The sequence below is a fragment of the Lepidochelys kempii genome, chromosome 7 (genome assembly GCF_965140285.1).
Source record: "Lepidochelys kempii isolate rLepKem1 chromosome 7, rLepKem1.hap1, whole genome shotgun sequence".
Lineage (NCBI taxonomy): Eukaryota > Metazoa > Chordata > Testudines > Cheloniidae > Lepidochelys > Lepidochelys kempii.
The window spans coordinates 122,182,419-122,203,100 of record NC_136386.1 but is presented as its reverse complement, the minus strand read 5'-3'; the positions used below and the strand labels follow the sequence as shown (position 1 = coordinate 122,203,100).

The window sequence follows — 20,682 nt, the reverse complement described above, 5'->3', positions numbered from 1 at the left end:
TTACTCCCTATGTAGCTACTCTTATTTGGAATCGCAGTGGACTTTCTTCGGTTTAGCTTACGTTGACATAATGACACTAATGCCAGTAAATTGCCTCATGTGGATCAACCCTAAATTGATGTTTCCTACGTTACTTACATCTGTATGTACAGCTATGCTTCACTTCTCTGTTTAAAATCTCTTTTATGGGTAATGGAGAATTTACTGTTGAAACATGTATGGGGAGTTCTGTTTAGCAAAATGGGTGTGAAAAGCTGTATGCTAGGCTTCCGCATTTTGCAGTATAGTTTATGCCTCCTTCAGGTGTAAATACTCTGGATTAGTGCAGTTATGATTATAATATTATTATGATGAAGGTGATACTGAAATGTGCTATAAATATACGTAGCTGTTTGATGTTCATCTCCATGAAACTTCTCTATTTCTGTTTCAGCAAGTAACTGACTCTCCAAAACTAATACTGCTTGGCAAAGAGACAAGGCTATTTACTCTTGACTAAAATCTTTGGAGGAAATCCTGACTCCACTGGAAATTTTTCTGTTGACTTCGAGGGGCCAGGATTTTACCCTTTGTGTAAAAACTATCTCTTAAGGTTGCAGCACAAATAATGCGCTAAGGACAACTTTTTGACAGCAGTAAGTACACTGCAGAATCCATGCCCCTGAAAGCTTAAGGGTTACAAGAAGGATAAACTTTCAGGAGAAGCCTAAAATTTAAGACTAAAATGTAGTTCATCTGTCTCAGCTATCTGAATTTCCCTTCTGGTATTCTCCTGTCGCTGTTGGTCTAATTCTTTGCCTTTCCCTGCTCTAATGAGATCAGGGCTAAGGCTGGGGTTTCTTTCCTTATTTAATGTATAGACTTTTCTCTGGTGCTCATTGCTACATTTTCTGAACAAAGCTTGCCATCATCCTGGGTGGTAAAGGAGTATTATCCCAACCTTTACAGATGGGGAAACAGCTATCAAATTAAGTGACTTGACCATAATCACTCAGGATTCAGGAAGTATATGGTATGGCTGGGACTACAGCCTAAATCTGAGTTCCAGTCAGTGTCTTAACAAGACTCTTTCCTTGCTTTGGAGTAATTTTTCTTTGTGATGATTAAGGATTTAGGTTGAATCCAAGTGATACACTAAAGATGCTTCCTATATGATTTATTTTACCTACATAATGTAGCCGATGGCGGGGGGGGGGAACTAATAGCAGACACCAATGTTTGTATAGTGCATGGTGTGCTAGAGTCCGGATCACTGGCTGAGACCTCTAGGCATTATTGTAATAAACTAATTAGTAGTTATATCAGCTATTCATTTTGGATTATTTGTCTGTCGTCCCTCCTACACAATCCTCCGGTATTTACAGAGCCACAAGAAGAAAGAAATCAGCAGGGAACATGATTGCTGGGGGACAGATGGAGAACCAATTCAAGGTTGTTGATGGCATTCACAGATCAGCAGCACATGGTGGACCACCACTTCTAGGCCTGAGAAACAAGCACTGACTGGGATTGCATTGTAATGTAGGCTTGGAATGACAAATGGTGGCTGCAGAACTTTTGGATGTGGGAGGCCATGTTCCTGGATCTGTGTCCCAAGTTCGCTTCAGTCTTCCAGCACAGGGACACCGGAATGAGAGCTGTACTGACAGTGGAGAAGCGAGGGGCAATTGTACTGTGGAAACTTGCAACGTTGGATTGCTACTGGTCAGTGGGAATCCTTTTGGAGTTGGAAAATCCACTGTGGGGTGTCTTGTCATGCAAGCACATGGGGCCATTAATCACCTCCTGCTATGCCAGACTGAGAGTCTCAGCAAAGTGTTGGACATAGTGGATGGATTTGCCGCAATGGGATTCCTGAACTGGTGTGGAGCATTAGATGGCATTCACATGCCTATTTTAGCACCAGCCCACCTTGCACAGAGTACATCGACAGAAAGGGCTACTTTTCCATGGTTGTGCAAGTGCTGGGGGGTCACCAGGGATGCTTCACTGACATGAACATTGGCTGGTCAGGGAAGGTGCATGACTCTCGCATCTTTAAGAACGCAGGACTGTTCAGAATGCTACAAGCAGGGGCCTTCTTTCCCAACTAGCGGAGTACCATTGGCAATGTTGAAATGCCAATAATGGTCCTGGGGGACCCAGACAACCCGTTTCTCCCCTGGCTCATGGAACCGCATACTGGCTACCTCAACAGCATCGAGGAAAGATTCAGCTACCAGCTCAGCAGGTGCAGAATGACTGCTGAATGTGTTTTTGGTAGATCGAAGGGACACTGGCGTTGGATACGCACAAGATTGGATCTCAGTGAAAAAAACTCCCAATGGTTATAGCTGCTTGCATAATCTCTATGAAGCAAAGGGGGGAAACTTGCCACTGGGGGGTAGGACAGAGATGGAGTGGCTTTGCAAGAGCACTTTAACAGTGAGCTACAGTAATGCATTGTGATGTATGCATTATTGCTCAACCTCTACCTGGCGCTGCTGTTTTGGGGCCTGTTAAGAATGCACCAAATAATTTTGTTGTACTTGCTGTACATTAATGATTGTTAGTATCACTAATACTATGAGTTGTCACACTCCACAGTAACAAATACTGAAGTGGGTGCATTCATTGCTCTTTGCAGCATACGTTGGGAACGAATAAAGATGAATTATTTGCCAAACAATAGAATTTTGGGTAACAAAACCAGCGCAAAGAAAAATCTGGGCAATTTACAAGCGAAGTTAACAAGGGGAAAGAACATTCACATCCATTTAGCCTACACTTACACTGACCTGTGACAGCCATCGTTGCTGTATGTGAAGCTGTGGCTGTCCATGCTTTCTTCTGGTGTGGGATGGTAGGGGTAGGCATGTGGGCCCTGAGGCCATATGGAATGCTGAGGGGGGAGAGGCATAGGGACTGCAATGGGAGTCGAGCCCAGGATTGTTGAATATGGAGGTCCCAAGAGACTGCAGCATCTGCATTTGCTGGTGGAGAAGCCCTATTGTCCTGGTGCATTTCCCTCTGCTTGTCTTGCTAGGAGTCCTGGGCCTTTCTTCTGTTCACTCATTCCTTCCCCAGGCTGTCTGCAATATTCACCCTCCTTCCCCTTTGCTCATGGTCTGATGCAGCACTGGCTTGTAGGATCTCACTTAATGCGTCTTCTCAAGTCACTTCCTGATTTAAGCAAGATGGGGTAGCTTTTTACCTTTGGAATGTATATTTATTTTAGTGTATATCACTTCCTGTGGAAAAGCATAGAGTGCCTCTGTGGTTTTATTTTAACAGGGTGACCCTTTGAATCCGAGCAGTTGTGTTAGCAAATCAGCTCTTACCCAATATTTTGCTGAGAATGAAGACTGTAGGACGGTCATTTTAACTGAGATACTGGTACATAGCCTGCCACCCTTAAATATTTTTTTAAAATAGCTTTTTAATATTACTATTAACTTGGCAGAAATGGTGAAATGTAAATGAGATCTCTAAAACTTTGGACTTCACGCAGTTTGGGACTGTGACTTGAGACAGGTTAGTGTCCCTTTTGGATTCCTGTGCACTAGTGCAGCGCTTTTGATTTTTCGGTAGAGTTTTAACAAAGCTAAGACCTACACTGGCACGTCAGAAAAATCTCCATTTTCCTGTCCTGTTTATCTTTTGTAAAACTTATCCGGGTAACCAGAATTTGGAGTTTAAAATACGTTGGCCCAGTTCTGCTTTTATTGACTTAAGTGGGAGGTGACCTGAACTCACTGTCAATGGCCTTGTACTATAGCTAACTTCTTGAATGAATAACTAAAATCCTTTGAAAATTACAGACTAACAGTAATTAATACTTACAAAGGCAACAGGGTAGATAGGCAATTACTGTTCCCTTGTGGAGCAGAGTTTGGAACACTCTTGACTTTGCACAGAAAGTAACAGTAGCTGTTGCTGATGTCAGAGTCATGGGAGCTCTGTCCAGGTAATTTGTATAGTCCTCAGTGCCATAGTATCCAAGTGCTTCACAATTAATACAATTTAATCCTTGCAACATCCCTGTGAGATAGGGAAGTGCTATCACCATTTTACAGAGGGAAACAGAGGCACAAGATAGCTGAAATGACTTCCCCAAGGTCAGACAGGAAGTACATGGCCAAGCTGAAAATTGAACCCAGGGCTTCTGAATCAATGGTCAGCGCCCTATCTGCTAGCCCAGTTTTCTTGGGAAAGATTGATCCTATTACTGGGGCCAGAAATGGTTGTTTAGAGCTGTTCTGTAACTTACCAAAGTGAAGCTATAATTAAACTAGTGAAGTGCTTCTCATTTGCTAACTGGCGTGGCTATAGCTAAGGGTCAGTGTTTCCATTTGTGAATGCCCATTTTCAGGGATTCATAACCCTGATATGTTTATACACTCACTCTCAAAAGTAAATACCCAGTACACTCTGCTGCTTGTCCAGGAGTCTCTCTTTTTCCCATAGCTTTTAAAAGCAGACTGAAATACTGCCATCTTTGCACTGGAATGAAAAGAAGCTTTTCTTGTTTCTTGCTACAGTGAGAACATACACGCTTTGGCAAGCAGCTTTGATTTAAACTAAAAGGCTCCAGTTTTTAGTGCTGATTTAATGCAGAGTGCTAGTTTGGCTTTTGATCCTCTTAAAGCTGGGTTATTTGATGTGAAAAACACCCTGGATACTCCGCTGAGGAGGGGAGCAGCTTTTCAGTTCTCTGTGTGTGGCTTCTGGAGAGGTCCTGGCAGAGCACTGAGTGGCAGGGGGCTCAGGGAAGCTGGCTATTGCTGATCTATAAATAAAGGGGCCTCTATTTCTTTGGATTCCTTTGCTAGAACTACATGTCATGATCAGTGAAACTCTTACCCCATTAAAAGAGCAAGCCAGACTTCTGCAGCGTGTGTACAAAATGTGGACTGTTCCGTTGGTCTGATTTGCTGAACAGATAAAGGGATTTCTTAACCAAAGAATGGCATGTAGTATATGATTCTGGCTTTCAAAAGGTTTATTTTTATTCATATGGCAAACTAAGGTTCTACTATTAAATATGGGGTTGGATTTGACTTGGCAGATACAAGAGCCTTCCATTACTGCTGTAGTTAAAATATGAAACTGCTTGATGCATGGCACTCGTGCTAGCCAGTGGACATGTAGCAAGCCAAGAATTCCCCCATCAGTGTCTGGTTTTGTGAAAATATGGCTAGCTGAATGCTTAGGAATCAGGATACTTCCTTCATTGGAAGAGGCAAAAATAATGGGATGTACCTAGAGGGTTGGGTTTTTTTGGGTTTTTTGGTTTTGTTTTCTCCTGTCTAGTATCTCTGGAATTTGGGACAAGTATAAATATTCCTCCTTCCTAGCACTTTTATTTTCTGGTAAAATCTCTTTCACTCAGTAGTGCATAGTTCAGCCGTAACAAGGCATAAACCAAACTATGTGAGGTATTCAGTTCTGTTAGTATAGAAACTTAATGCTGTATTGGAGCTCTCAGTTGAAGTCTATGGATGGATACAAAATGTTAGTTCTGTGTTCCCACCCTGTTTCCTCCTACCCCCTCCCCCCATCTGCCGTGTTAATTTCTAAACGTCTAAACTTTAATGTTACTGTAAATCTGAAACACCTTCAAACTAATGTATAGCGATTCTCCTACTGATGGGGTATAAAGAAATTAATAGAACTACAGTGTTGGTACAGTGAGGTGAGTTTCAAATCTTCTGTACTGAAGGAATAACATCCTGTCAGTTTCACCTTGTTGTCACACGCATGAACTTTGTCTTGAGGGGCAAAAATTGTGTATTCGTCAAACGTGTTAGCTCACTCAAGTTAGCTTAATGTTATTGAAAAGCCCTGGAAAGACTCAGACTGACATGTCTGAAGCCATGATAGCTGGTTGTATCGCAACCTAGGGGTACTATTATGTTAATCTATCTCAGCTGAGAAACATAGTGTTTGCCTGTCAAGACATACCCATGGAGAGACTTTGCAGGGAGGAATAGGATATGAAACTACTGAGGAGCTGGAGAAAATAAACCAGTAGAGAACAAATGCGAGGCTGCTGAACTCCTGGTCTTACGTTGTCTCCGATTCTCACTGACTTACGGATTTATCTGGTTACTCTCTGGTTGAATTGGACTCTTATTAGACATGACAATGGTACGGTCATTGGTTGAGGAGAAAATTCACTTCTTAAATAGTGTAGCTGGATCTCAGTGTCTACAGGATTTAAGCACTTTCGCTTATTATGGACTCTTATAGCAACTACTGTGACTACATCAGATTTATTTAGAATTTTATTTGGGAATGTTGTTCATGGGAGAGTAGAAGCAGCAGCTTTGACTTTATTCGAGATTGTTAGCCATTTTTCAATGTGGTTTTCAGTTCAAAATACCTGGGGTATTTTTATATTTTGGAAGTAAAACAAGACTTGCTTATTTTTGGAAATTAAAAAAAAATTAACCCGATATTTCACTTATACAAAATTCTTAATGGGCCTTCAGTAAATATGTATGGATTTTATCACAATCATAGATTGGCTTCTGAAATTACACACTGATCAGGATTAATTTTTTAACAAATTACAAAGCTAAAAGTAAAACGCGTCAGATTAACGATTTACACTTCATAAATTGTTATTGCCATTGGATGTTAATAGAACACTGGTGAATCACATCTGTTTCCTTTCAGTACAATGTCTTTTTTCAGTGACCACTTGTCAAGAATATAACCATTTGAATCAGGCCTTCAAATACAAGCTCTGTTATCGCTGACTCAGTTTATTTAGTGGAATAAAGACCTATGCAAATAGTCATCTTTCTTAGTAATTGCATGCTTTATTTAAAGAATTGAATGCTGAGTTAAGAAATAAGAACTTAAGAACCATCCATGTTAAGTATTATGAGCTGTCACATTTTTGCAAAAAGAGAGCATGTTTCCTAAAGTAGATAACTCGTAACTGTTCAGTGTGTATAACTGAAGTTTCATCTAAAGTTTTAACTTTTTAAAAAAAACCTAAAATGGGTAATCTATAGTACAGAATAAAAACTTGAGGAGAAAAGAGGGTTTGCTATCCTGGTCAAGTGAATGGTGTTGATTCTTTCTTCATTTCCTAGTAACAAGCTTCAAATAACTTTTGGTAAGGTTGATAATTATCCTGTAAAATTAGCTGGTAGTAAAATTGATTGCCAGTAATATACCATTGGAAGGTAACAATTGGGGTGCTAGCCTACACTGGTGGTCTAAACAGTCCCTTTTGTGTAGACTTCATAGTTACATACGTGAACGCTTTCATTACTGGTTTCAGAGTAGCAGCCGTGTTAGTCTGTATTCGCAAAAAGAAAAGGAGGACTTGTGGCACCTTAGAGACTAACCAATTTATTGGAGCATAAGCTTTTGTGAGCTACAGCTCACTTCATAGGGTGCATTCCTCCGTTGAAGTGAGCTGTAGATCTCAAAAGCTTATGCTCAAATAAATTGGTTAGTCTCTAAGGTGCCACAAGTCCTCCTTTTCTTTTTACTTTCATTACTGCATAACTTGTTCACAGATTAATTTATGGCATGTGTGTGGACTTTTTTGATAAACAATTATTTGTAGCTAGAATCATGCACTTTGCTTTATAGCAGCTTTTTCAAGCTGAGCAACTGAATAACACACTTCAAAGTATATATTTGGAATTCACGTATTGGGGACATAATCCTGCAGCGATCTATCTTGCTTTACAAGAATTTTAACTTTGTAAGATCAGTTTGAAATTTCCAAGTCAACTTTTTTTATTATTTTTTTTTTTTAAAGCAAACTCCAAGTTGCTGATATAGCACCTTTTTAAAAGTAACATATCCTGGAATTAAAAAAAAAAAAAAGGTAATTTTTCTACTCTTCCCTATTATAAGGGTTTCTTCTGTAAATTTCCCCCTTGCTAACTGATGCATGAAAGCACTGATTTTTTTTTTATACAAAAGTGTTGTCAAATGTGTAAGGTAAACTGTTTTGTTTTTTTTTTGTTTTTTTTAAAGCATTTCTATAACTTCGGGTGTTACAACTAATCATAGAAGGAACCAAATTTTCAGGCAAAAATGAGACTTTCTAGTTGATTCTCTTCAGAACTTTGCACTACTCCCATTTCATGTTTAAGCATGCAAAACCATCTCCTTGCTTGCCAGAGAGATTCCTTTTAATACTCAAGTAGTAAACTTTCATCATGCTAAAATATGGAAGAAAGTCTTTTTGTGCTTGTTTCAGTAAAAATTATCGTTGTATTTTAAGATTCCTGTTCTTTACATTAGAACTAGATATCTACAGACTGAGAATTAGTGAAGAACCCAGTTTTGTAAACCTTACACATTTTGGTGAGCACTCACACAAATAGTTCCAATACCTTCAGTGGAACTGCTTGTGTAAGCGCTCACCAGTTTGAGAGAGGGTTGTGCATCTTGCCCTAAAACAATAAATATGGTAATTTAGATGATCACGTTATATGGTAGCTTCAAGTGATTGAACATGACAGTTGATGTAAGGCTTGAAAGTGGCCTTGAAGAGAACATTCTTCATAGCTAGGACAGTGTAACGCTTCCTGGGGATACTAAGAGTTGTAAGACACCCCACTACTCCCTGCCCTTAGTGTGAGGAAGCTTTGTCTGTGTCTGCCATGCATCAGCACGGGCACCAGCCATGGGCAACACAAGTCCTCCACTCCGGGCCTCAGCGGCCCTGCTGACACTCTACAAGTTAGCACACCCGAGATCTGCGAGCTTCTCCCTGGAGTGTCGAACCCCTGGCTCTCCCAGTATTCGCAGATTTACTGCACAACACTTTCAAAGGGCAAGCCTAGGAGCTTAAATTCATTACGCTGCTTGAACCAAAAATCATAGACTGAACAGGGACACTGGGTTTATGGTTTATTACAACAACCTGTAACCCACTAACCCCCTCCTTTTGTCCTATGACTGCAGAGGTGTTAATGGGCCACTCTGCTTTGAATGGTCTCTTACAGTATGTGTTAACTACTTATGCTAAGCAATCTGTTCCACCTTGCATTTTGGTGTGACCTGTGAGTTCCTTTCCCAGACCCAAAGAAGAGCTTTCTTTGGCTCCAAAGTTTCTCTCTCATCAACAAAAGTAGGTCCAATAGAAGATATCACCTTGCCCACCTTCCCTCCCTAAAGCAGCCTTTTTTGTTGGTCCTCATAAGTGGTCACTTAAGACAGGCTCCACTAATCAAAATTCAGTTCCATGATCCCAAACTTTCTGTGTAACCAATAAGCACTTCCATGGTTTATGTACAGTTTGTAATTATGCATTTATTGTGGCTTGTTACTGCAAGCTACATTAGCTTCTTGGAATTATGTATTTACATGCCTTGACTAGCCATTCTTGAATAGCAGGTCTGTCCTATTTGCAGCAGATATCTCTATGCCAGTGATTGTCAAATTCTTCATATTATGGAGTGTATTAAGTGGTCAAGATGAAAATGAACATGCTTGAGTGTGTAGGGTAGAGCTGCTTAGTTAGATATCTAACTTTTCTGTTTGTTTTCTCCCCTGTGTTTAGTCTTTCAGTAACTTCTCTCATTGCCTGCAATTACAGCGGCTCTAAGCTTTTCAGGTTATTTCATAGCTTGGCCCTGTCCTTGGGTATATTTGCTGCCTCTCCAGTTTCATCATCTGCAAATTGGATCAAACTTGCATCAAAGAAACCCCAACAAAGATAGTTATGATTAGGCTTGGCATGATTTGACTTTTATCTGTAAATGTCAATTTCCCTGTGCAACAAACCCATGAAAAATATTTCCATTAATAATCAAAATTTACACATAGGCAAAGAAAGAAACTTAAGGCTGCTTAAGAACTTAGTGACAGGTTTCAGAGTAACAGCCGTGTTAGTCTGTATTCATCGCATCTGATGAAGTGAGCTGTAGCTCACGAAAGCTCATGCTCAAATAAATTGGTTAGTCTCTAAGGTGCCACAAGTACTCCTTTTCTTTTTAAGAACTTAGTGTGATTTAAGGATATTTACATTGTATATTTTGATGTGATGTTGACAATTTGTGTGTTTAATGGTTATAAAGCTTTAACTTTTTGAATCTAAATATCTACTGTCATTAAATAATTGTCTGATACTCTACTGTTTGACTCCCCTGTAATTTCCTACAACTGTAAATTTAAATAGATAAAAAAACAAAAAAATCTGTTGCAGTTACCAAAAAAAATAAATAAATAAAATTAAATTCTGCCAAGCCTAATGATGATGCAGCTCTTGAGAGTAAGTACACAGTAATACTTGGGTTTGGGTTTTCTTGTTAGTCTCAAAACCCTGAGAGCTGTTGTCCAGCCCAGAATTTCTGGAAAGCATCTCTGTGAAGAGACAAATTCTTTGCCATTATGGCACCTGGAAGTGCTCTGAGCATCACTGGTGGTCCCTGCACCACAACTGGGAAATACTTTAGTGAGCTTTTTGATCGCCATGTTTGGGTGTTTTTAGTATAAATAAAATGTTAACACCTCCTGCATTATATCTTTCATAGATGTCAGCAAGGGACCTGGATCCAAGAAATTCACTTTTTCCGTGAACTTTGCCAGTTACCATAAAGTTTCTTGCAAATTTATGCAACTTACAGAACGGTACTGGCTTATGAAGGCCTGTTTCTGTGTGATGCCTGTATGCTGTCTGTAAATCCATCTTTCTTATGCCTACTTTAAACTTCATGGCACAGCCATAACAAGCAAGTAAGGGATGTGATGGCATTAATATGAAGGAGGCTAGCGTCACTAACTGGTCTCAAATTTTGTGGACTTAAATATTTGTCCATGTGGCTTAGAAATTTCACAGCAAGTCTGATGTTTTGTCAGTCTTCGGCATCTGGGAGGGCAGATATTTTCCTTTCTGTGTGAGTGTAAAATGTAGAACTCTGAGTGAAGGACTAATGATAGTAAAGCCAGAAGTCATAGGACTGGAAGGGACCTGGAGAGGTCTTCTAGTACAGTCCCCTGCACTCAAGGCAGGACTAAGTATTATCTAGGCCATCCCTAGCAGGTTTTTGTATAACCGCTCTTTAAAACCACCAGTGACGGAGATTCTACAGCCTAAACCGCCCTTGCTGCAATTTAAGCCCATTGCTTGTCCTATCCTCAGAGGTTAAGGAGAACAATTCTTCTCCCTCCTCCTTGTAACAACCTTTTATATACCTGAAAACTGTTATCATGTCCCCTCTCAGTCTTCTCTTTTCCAGACTAAACAAACCCAGTTTTTTCAGTCTTCCCTCATAGGTCATGATTTTTAGACCTTTAATCATTTTTGTTGCTCTTCTCTTGACTTTCTCCCATTTGTCCACATCCTTCCTGAAATGTGGTGCCGAGAACTGGACACAGTACTCCAGTTGAGGCCTAATCATCGCAGAGTGGAGAGGAATAATTAGTTCTTGTGTTTTGCTTACAACACTCCTAATACATCACAGAATGTTTGGGTTTTTTTGGTTTTGGCCAACAGTGTTACACTGTTGATTCATATTTAGCTTGTGATTCACTATGACCCCCAGATCCCTTTCCGCAGTTCTCCTTCCTAGGCAGTCATTTCCCATTTTGTATGTGTGCAACTGATTGTTCCTTCCTAAGTAGAGTACTTTGCATTTGTCCTGTATTGAATTTCATCCTGTTTATGTCAGTGTTTCTCCAGTTTGTCCAGATCATTCTGAATTTTAATCCTATCCTCCAAAGCACTTGCATCGTCCACAAACTTGTAAGTGTACTCTCTATGCCATTATCTAAATAATTGATGAAGATATTGAACAGAACTGCACCCAGAACTGAACCCTGCGGGACCCCACTCGTTATGCCCTTCCAGCTTGACTGAGAGCCACTGATAACTACTCTCATGGAACAGTTTTCCAACCAGTTCTGCACCCACCTTATAGTAGCTCCATCTAGGTTGTATTTCCCTAGGTTGTTTATGAGAAGGTCATGGGAGACCGTATCAAAAGCCATACTACTTTCCCACTGGACAGCCTGGCCTACTTTTCAGACTTGATCTCCCTACCTCTGCCAATGTGGCCCTACTCTCCTGAGTAGAGCTTGCTAGATGCAAGCAAACAAACCTGCCACCTAACTCCTACCAAAGTAACTGGCCAAGCGTTCACCCGGTTTCTTCTGCAGTCAGTTTCCTGTTTAACGTTTTCAGTGCTGCCTACCTTACCTGGATACTCCAGACAAAATGCACCTCTAGTGCTAGTTGCAGTGGGCTGCTGACATTCACAACGGACACTGAAGTATCTGACGGGATTAAATCAGTGCTTCTAGTAAGGCTTTCACCTTTTTCCACTTCTTCTGTTGACCTGTCCCCAGTACAGAATATTCCATGCCATATGCCAGAATAGAGTTTAGATTTTTTTTTTTTTTTTACTGTCTGAATTACTGTATTAGTTTTATGCAGAAACGAGCTGGCTAACCTAATGATTCTGTGCCATTTGGATGCATGTACATTTAAATACCACTAGAGAAGCTCTCAACTCCTCATTCGTCCTAGGAGGAAAAGAAAAGGCACAACCTCTTGAAAACCATTGCCCAGCATTGCTGCTGCTGCTCCCATCTACCTAATCCTAAGGTCCACCCTTGTTGAGGAGAAATATGTGACCCATTTGCTTTTCCTTCTCTCCAGATTTACAGGAACGGATGGGCCAAGTGGTTTTGGATTCGAGTTGACGTTTCGACTAAAGAGAGAGACAGGGGAGTCGGCACCACCTACATGGCCGGCAGAGTTAATGCAAGGCTTAGCCAGATACGTCTTCCAGTCAGGTACTGTAACATTAAACAATTGCTGCCTTGTTTTCTATCACTCTAACTCTGATGGGTTACGTGAACATCAAAGTGCTGGATTTGAATCTTGTATTTATTCAATTAAATCTCTGCCATTTTAGTCTTGAGATCTGTCTTGTGTGAAAATGCTGTTTGGTCAAAATAAATGTGTTGCTTTCAGCAGCCAACTGGTAGATCTCTGTGCTACTGTACAGGTGATCTAGGTCCCCCTACTGTGAGCTGCTTGAAGGTACAGAATGGTTAGGCCTTAATAGGAAAGGGAGTCTTTGGGATTACCTGTTAGTGATTCCTCTAGACAAATGAGGAGCTGCTCAATGGTGGAAGAAGATGGCTGTGATATGAGGTCTTAGGGAAGCAGGGGTTAAAGCTGAGACAAATGGAAATCCTCAGGGCTGTGTCAGTGATATAGAAGATCTCCTAGGAAATGTCAGCTTTCCCATGTGGTACAGTATAACTGAACTTAACATAAAAAGTGGTTACAAGGAGGAGGGAGAAAAATTGTTCTCCTTAACCTCTGAGGATAGGATAAGAAGTAGTGGTCTTAAATTGCAGCAAGGGCGGTTTAGGTTGCACATTAGGAAAAACTTCCTAACTGTCGGGGTGGTTAAGCACTGGAATAAATTGCCTTGGGAGGTTGTGGAATCTCCATCATTGGAGACTTTTAGGAGTAGGTTAGACAAACAGCTGTCAGGGATGGTCTAGATTAGTGGTTCTCAACTGTGGGTCCATGGCCCCTGTGGAGCTGCAAACAGGTTTCAGGAGGTCCGCCAAAATAAACAAGAGAGCAGGCCTCATATCTGACTTGCTGGTGCCCAGGGCAGAAAGCCAAAGCCCAAGCAACTTAGCTGTGTGGGGCTCCCTGTGGCATGGGGCCCCCAGCAATTCCCTGTTTGCTGCCCCCTAATGCCAGCCCTGGCTTTTAATCTACTGGATATGAGAAAACACAGTGGTGGGTCATGGAGTTTTTATAGCATGTTGGGGGGGGAGACAGGTTGAGAACCCCGATGTAGATAACTTGGTCTTGCTGTGAGTGCAGGGGACTGGACTAGATGACCTCTTGGGGTCCCTTCCAGTTCTACGATTCTATGGTTCAGTAAATGGCCCGTTGGGTAGAGTATCAGTTCACATTGTGTTTATACATGGGATTCTGTGGAGTGATTGTGCATATAGTGAATGCCTTTTTGATCCAGTTTTGGGGTTCTTAACTGTTAAAATAGCTTCCTAAATCAGTGATTACTAAGCACGCACAGATTTGTAACTGTTTCTCTGCCAGCTAATAAATTGCTCCGTAACGTCTCTGATTCTGTGCTGTTTTTTCAGTCAGATGAGTGACTTTTAAATTGGAGGGGCCCAGAAAAAATATGATCACCGTCAACTCCCTTACTGCTGATCACGAGTGCAACCCCCCTGCACTCCTTAGCAATACTCACATGGTTGCTTTCTTTCAAATGCTGACTCAACAGAACAATCTACCCACAAATCACTTGTCTTGGTCTTAAGAATGTCACTTGATGCCAGGTGGAATTAAGACATCTTGTCTAAATTTGGCTGTTGAAGTGGTGTGTAGGCCCATTTTCACTGTTGCATCATTGCAATTCAGGTTCAGTTGTTCTTCTTTGAGATTTTTTGCCTTGGTTCCTCACAACTCCTAAAGCAGTTGTATTCCATGTGATTCCCATCAGCTGTCCCAGATTCAGAGTCTGGGTGGGAGTACAAGATTTCCCACCTAAATCTGATGTATGCAACTCTTATTTAGCTTTCTAAAGCATTTGCTGTCAGTGGATGCGTTAATAAGGCTAGCTTTTTCTCATGCACTTCTGAGATGTTTGCCTCTTACTTGGCAATTGCCTCTAATGTCTCACTTATCGACGTTAATATTATTTAATCAAGAATTAAGGCCATTTTTGTAGCATTTCAAATCCCTAATATTCTGTAAGTTCTCATACCACGCTTATCAGCATAGTGTCTGAGCGCCTTCCACTTGTGCATTGAGCTATGTGACTAATATCCGTCGCTTGTTTGTCCTCATTCTCTCCACAGGAGGAGGTGTGTACACAGTAGTGTTTTGACAGGATTTAAAAAAAATACTTAGTGGCCATGTAAACCATGTTAGTCGAAGAGACAAACTTTTGAATCTCTTCATGTTGCATTTCTTGGAGCAATCCAGTAATAGGAATTTTGTGTGGACAAAGTGACATTTTTTGTTTCTGTGTATTTTGCGTGAGCAGCAGACAACAGGTTGTGTACGTGTAATTGGTGTTAAGCCATTTAGAACAGATTCTCTACAAGAGGACTTTTCATGCTTTCTTCAAAATACATAACTCCATCTTTTAGACCTGAAACCATAAAACCAGCTTTCGAATATTCTCTGGAAAGAGCATTTGTCTTTGCTATGTACTTCACTTTTAATTGGTCCGTGACATTCAGTATTATCCTCTGTTGATTCAGATTGATGCTGTCTTTAAAGCCCTCATGACTTGTGTTCCAGACACGCTTCAAATGTTTTTAATAGACTGTTTGTGGTTCTTACACAATTTAAAAAAAAAAAAAAGTATGTAAATTAAGGATTAACTTGCAAAGTAAACTGTCCCTCATGGTAGCAGCTAAGCTTGCAATTGTGAGGCTATAACTAAGCATTAGAGAGGCCATCTCTTTCCCAAAATAGAAGGAAATTGTGTGTTGCTCAATGAGTAATCAAACTACAGTTTATTTTGCTACAAAGCTTGTTCGGCAAACTCTTATCGCTTGCTTTCCTGGCGTAAATAACGGTCTCTGAATTACCTTACTGTAGCTGAAAAGCTCAGACCCTATCTCCCTCAATCATCGACATCGGGTCAGAGCACTGACGGACACATTTGAAATGAATTTGGCATAGGGCATGCTCAGTGGTGGATTTCTTCTTATTCCCACCAGTCACCACAAGTAATGCCTGGGGAATCTAAATGCACCCGCCCCTTCCCCTCACAGCTCAGTCTCTTGCCCTTACACCTGATACAATTCAGTACTTTGCTCCGCTCCCACTCAGTCCCACCAGCCACCTCTGCTGTGGGACTCCAAGGCGCTATGATGATAGAAATAATGATGACTGACAGAGCAGCTGTATCTTGTGTCATGTAGCCTACCTCTAGCCTCCTCTGTTGTACTTGTGGGGGAGGCGGAAACTGACATTAATAGTCCTTTTTTTCTGGGTAATGAGAATATTTTCAGCTTGTCTTGATCACTTGGCAAAGCTGAAATGGATAATTCTGCTTTGTCCTGCTTTTCTCCCTTCCTTGGTCTTGGGCAAAACTTTAATGCTATACACTTGAAGACTAAAACGCACCTGTTTCAGAGTAGGTTCTTTCTCCTTGAAACACAATCTGCCCAAGGCACATTATGGCACTAACAGCATTTTCTTATGCTCAGATGTTTCCTACTCAGAACTCTGTGCCCATCCTGTTGCGTGGTGTGGCTGTCAAATGCCACCGTGATCAGCCTGGGTAAGGACCTGGATATCAAATCAGTAGTACTTTTTAAACCTGTGGAGGTTTTAATATTTACAAATGACCTTTAAAGCATTTGCTGAATCAAAACAACTTGAGTCATGCTCCGCACTTCACTCTCTGCACAAGTAGAAAAGATAAAACTGGCCCAGTGTATGGGTGGGGGTCTTAAAGCCACATCTGGTAATGGGCTCCAAAGCTGTAGGGCCAGTTAATGAATTAGGGCTCATCTACACAGTGCACTAGAATCATAGAACTGGAAGGGACCTCGAGAGGTCATCTAGTCCAGTCCCCTGCACTTAAGGCAGGACTAAGTATTATAGTCTGCGCTAGAAGGGCATAAATTTTAGTGCACACTAACTGGCCCTTGTGGACGTAGTCATGTTTCAAACGCATACTGGGGAACTTTGTGGACCCTAATAGGGTCCGCAGGGGCCGGTTAGTGCGCAACACGCTAGCATGGTCTAGAATTTACACCTCTCTAGTGCTCACTATGCACCGTATTAGAGGTAAGATCGTACCTGTGAATAAAAGCCAGTTTGTTGTCATAGGTATACTTTACCACATCCTATAGGATATGGGGGCATGGGATGACATTATACCCTCACTGTTACTGAGTAGTTTCATATGAAGGAGATAAAGGGCAAAATTCAACCAACTACTGTTTAAAATAACATTACCCATGATTCTAGAACACTTCTCACAGATGGCACCTGTGCTCTCACCCAAGTCGCATTATATTTTGTGATGGACACTTTTAAGCACACAAGTGTCGCACTCGTGTTTCTTTCACTTTTTCTGCATTGCTGCTTTACTTTAGACAATCTGTCTTCTGCACCAATTTTTAGAATTCTTCAAGCTTTGACTTTGCTGTTCATTGTAACAAACACTTGATGCTTTGTGCTTTTGATTAAATAGCACTGGCTCCCCTGCTTCAACAAAGCCAAGTTTGCAAATCTTACTTCTATTTGTGGCTTTATCTGTTCTTGATTTTTATCACTGTTTGACCATGACCACAAATTCCAACTCTGTTATTTTTAGTTTAAAAAAAAAAAAATCCTAGAAACTTTGAAAATGAAACTGTTCACTATTCAGTGACCTTAACTCGTCATGGTTCATGGTTACATTGGGAATATCTCATGGTAGAACAGATTTATGCCTCAGTCCAAACTGAGTGGGGTAGGGGAGGGAATACTGCTCCAATGGAAAATCTGTTCAAGGCTTTTTAGGTTTGTGGTTAACTCTATGCTGCAGTAATAAAATAGTTTTACCAGTTTTGAAAGTGTTTTTGTTTTTTTAAATTAAACTATGCAATACCTTCATTCTCAAGTCAAGTCTAATTGTTTTCAATAATCTACCTAATTGCCACATGAAAGTAGTACTGTATTCATGTCGCACAAAGATTAATCTATTGGGTATCTGAGAACTTGTACAGTTTCCATGTCTCTTGGCCTGAGACAAATCAGTTATATTCCTACAGCATGCAAGCAGTTGGATTTTGGAAAGATCTGCCAGTAAATGGTACATCATAAAAACAGCAAGGCAGAGTACGCATCATATTAGTTGTCTGTGAAGCTTTTTGCAATAAATGTTTGTCAGTTTCTTAAATCAAATTGACTTAAAAAATATTAGCAGCAATTCAGGTTTTTAAAAGGGAGACCTCTACAGATTAAGCACACTTAAACTTTCTCTGTGGTTTTCCTGCTAGCAAATTGTTCAAAAGTTTAAAATCTGTAAATGACTGTTTTAAAATAATTATTTTAAATACTGAACACTAGTATTTAAGACTTATGATGTGTCTAGTTATTCATATGACTGACAAAGTATGCCTCTTTGTACAAGCTCTTTGTTGCAATAAACACTAGGTTGTAAACTCCTTGGGACAAGGACTGTCTTTTCTGTGTTTGTACAACGGCTAGCGCTGTGCAGTCCTGGTCCATGCATGGGGCTTCTAGGCACTCTGGGTAATGCAAGTGATGATAAAAAGGAAGACCTTGATTAAGCAGGGCAGCCTGTGCTAAAATTTAACGTGGATTTTGGTTGTTACTTTACCACATGGAGGGAAGTTGCTTTTATAAGTAGAGCTCAAATCTCAAGTCTCTTAGATTATTGTCACTGAATTATTCTTTATTGATAAGTATTAAACTGTTAAATTTCTTAAAATTTACTACATAGAATTGATTCTACCAATACCAATCACACATGTCAATAACAATGTCATCTGGACTACCATAAAAATTAGAACAAAGGAATTTAGGCTTCAGAAAACCCTATTGACATATCTTGGCCCTTGTTTCTAGTGATCAGTGAGAATTTCATCTTTAGTGTGTTTAAAAAAAAAAAAAGATTAAGAAATAACTTTTTGGGTTCTCCTTTTCCAAAGTTACTATAGGAAAAAATTTCACAGCTTTGAGTGGCTCTGAGCTGCAGGCAACAAATGTTGCGATGTGAGGAACTGACAGAGCTTTCATGGCACTTACCTGCCTGGCAAAACTTGCTTCATATTAGCAAGGTGGAGAATTTTGCTTCTGTGCATGTAAGTGATTTAAGAAGTTATCACTGTTATGTGGATCTGAATATGGTGACTACTTAGGCATAATGTAAGGCGCTCTTCCTCCCCACCACACACACACGAGGTGCAGAGCTCCTACAACTGTGTTAAAGTCAATGGGAGCTGTCTGAGCATCTCTTTAAAAACAACAAACACAACTAAAATGATGATTGCCCAAATTCATCTTCATCCCAATTCCAATGAGTAGTAACATCATCTGACTATCTAAACCTGCTTTATGAACGTTAACTAATTAAGTCTGTCATAATAGCCCCATGAAGGTGGCAGGCATGTTAATTTTCTCTGTAGAAAGAGAGACTCCTTTGGATTAAGTAATTTGACTAAGGTCATACAACCCAAAGCAGTCAGACTTCATAAGATCTTGGCTCCTAGAGTCCTGCACTAATCACTAGACACTTCCCCTCAAAGTCACTAATATTTACAAGTCTATGCTTTGTCCAAATGACTGTTTTTACATGCATGGTTTTAAATGCTCTTTTATGCAGGCACATTCTTCTGTAAAAGGGTGCTTCCCTGAATACAAATGAGATTTGTCTAGCTTTTATAAAATGTTGCTTATTTCCTCCCAGTAGGCTGAATAAAGCCAAAGAGTTGCCTAGTTATTCATATTATTTTTCTGACTCTGCTTTTTTTTTAACCCCAGACTCATTTATCATTTTTTACTGGTTGCTATGGTTCTGAAACATATATGCAGTTCCCAGTGTAGAACTGGCCCTGTCTTCCCTGCAGTATTTCAGAACTTTAGAGTAGAAATGGAGGGGATTACCTGTGTTTCAACTCCACAAAAGAATAAATCAACTTATATATTTGTTTTAACAAAGCAGGTATGCAGTTAGCTTTGCTGCACATAAACACTGGAACTTCTTTTGCACAGTGAAGTTCTTATAAAATATACTGTGGGCCAGTTGTTTGCCTTAGGTGAGTAGAGCTCAGCCCTGTAAGTAGACTGCATGGTTCAGTTCTGTGAAGGGGTGTGGAAACGTAAGTTAAAGTCCCTGTTTCCAATTTAGCCGAAGTTGGGCATGGCCAAAACCTATCACTATCCAGGAGCGTGCACAGGAATTTAAATTTGACTGCTTTTGGGGGCGCATGTTAAACACACACACATTAAACCATAGCAACACACACGCATACGTCCTATCGTATGTGCATAGAAGTAAACAGCAGTACACTCACCATTTCAGTGAAAATCCATGTGTCATGGAGCCATCTGAATAAATGTATCCACAAGTACTTGGCTGCTTGGGGAGAGCATGCCCATGGTCACGATCTGATAGTTGTGTAGTGGTCCATGTGAAATCATTTGGGTCTAAGCCCAATTCCTGTTAGAGGGATCATTCCCATACGCCCCCCCCAACCCGAGGGGGAGTGGGGGGAGAGCCCTGTATTGAAGACATTTTTGACACTCACAGGAGAGATGGCCAAACACTGATTGTGTGCAGATGGAACTCCCCTCGCACTCCCTGCATATATGAATGAAGGTTTATGTGGTAGTATATGGATAAGCTTGTGCGAATGGTGCCAGTGATCTAGAAAAGACAAATGACAACTCTGGAGGCAGAAATCAGGCAACCAACGTTAAAAAGACTAAAGAAAAATTATTTGGCTATATCTAGAATGATTCTGAATCATAATTTTGTAGGGATGGATATGTGCACTCTCTTGAAATAAAGGTTTCCGAGAGTTACACAAGCAATACACTTAAAGCTATGTCTGTGCTAAGCTTTTTCTCTTAATTTCCCACTGGTTCAACTACCCATGAAGTTCCAGGGATGAAAACATTACTATAGACTGCCTGTTGGCATTTTAACTAATCCTCTAACCCTGCTCAAAGTAGGTCTAGATGAGATG

At 40.5% G+C, this 20,682-nt stretch overlaps 1 protein-coding gene across 3 annotated transcripts in view; it reads left to right on the top strand.

The window, feature by feature from the left end:
• The window catches only part of SUFU (SUFU negative regulator of hedgehog signaling), a 125,346-nt gene that overhangs the window by 20,141 nt on the left and 84,523 nt on the right, over window positions 1-20,682 (top strand). For all 3 annotated transcript variants that reach the window (XM_073354504.2, XM_073354503.2, XM_073354505.1), the window contains exon 3: window positions 12,620-12,756. In XM_073354504.2, the coding sequence (XP_073210605.2) occupies window positions 12,620-12,756 (137 nt within the window). The remainder of the gene's footprint in view (window positions 1-12,619; window positions 12,757-20,682) is intronic.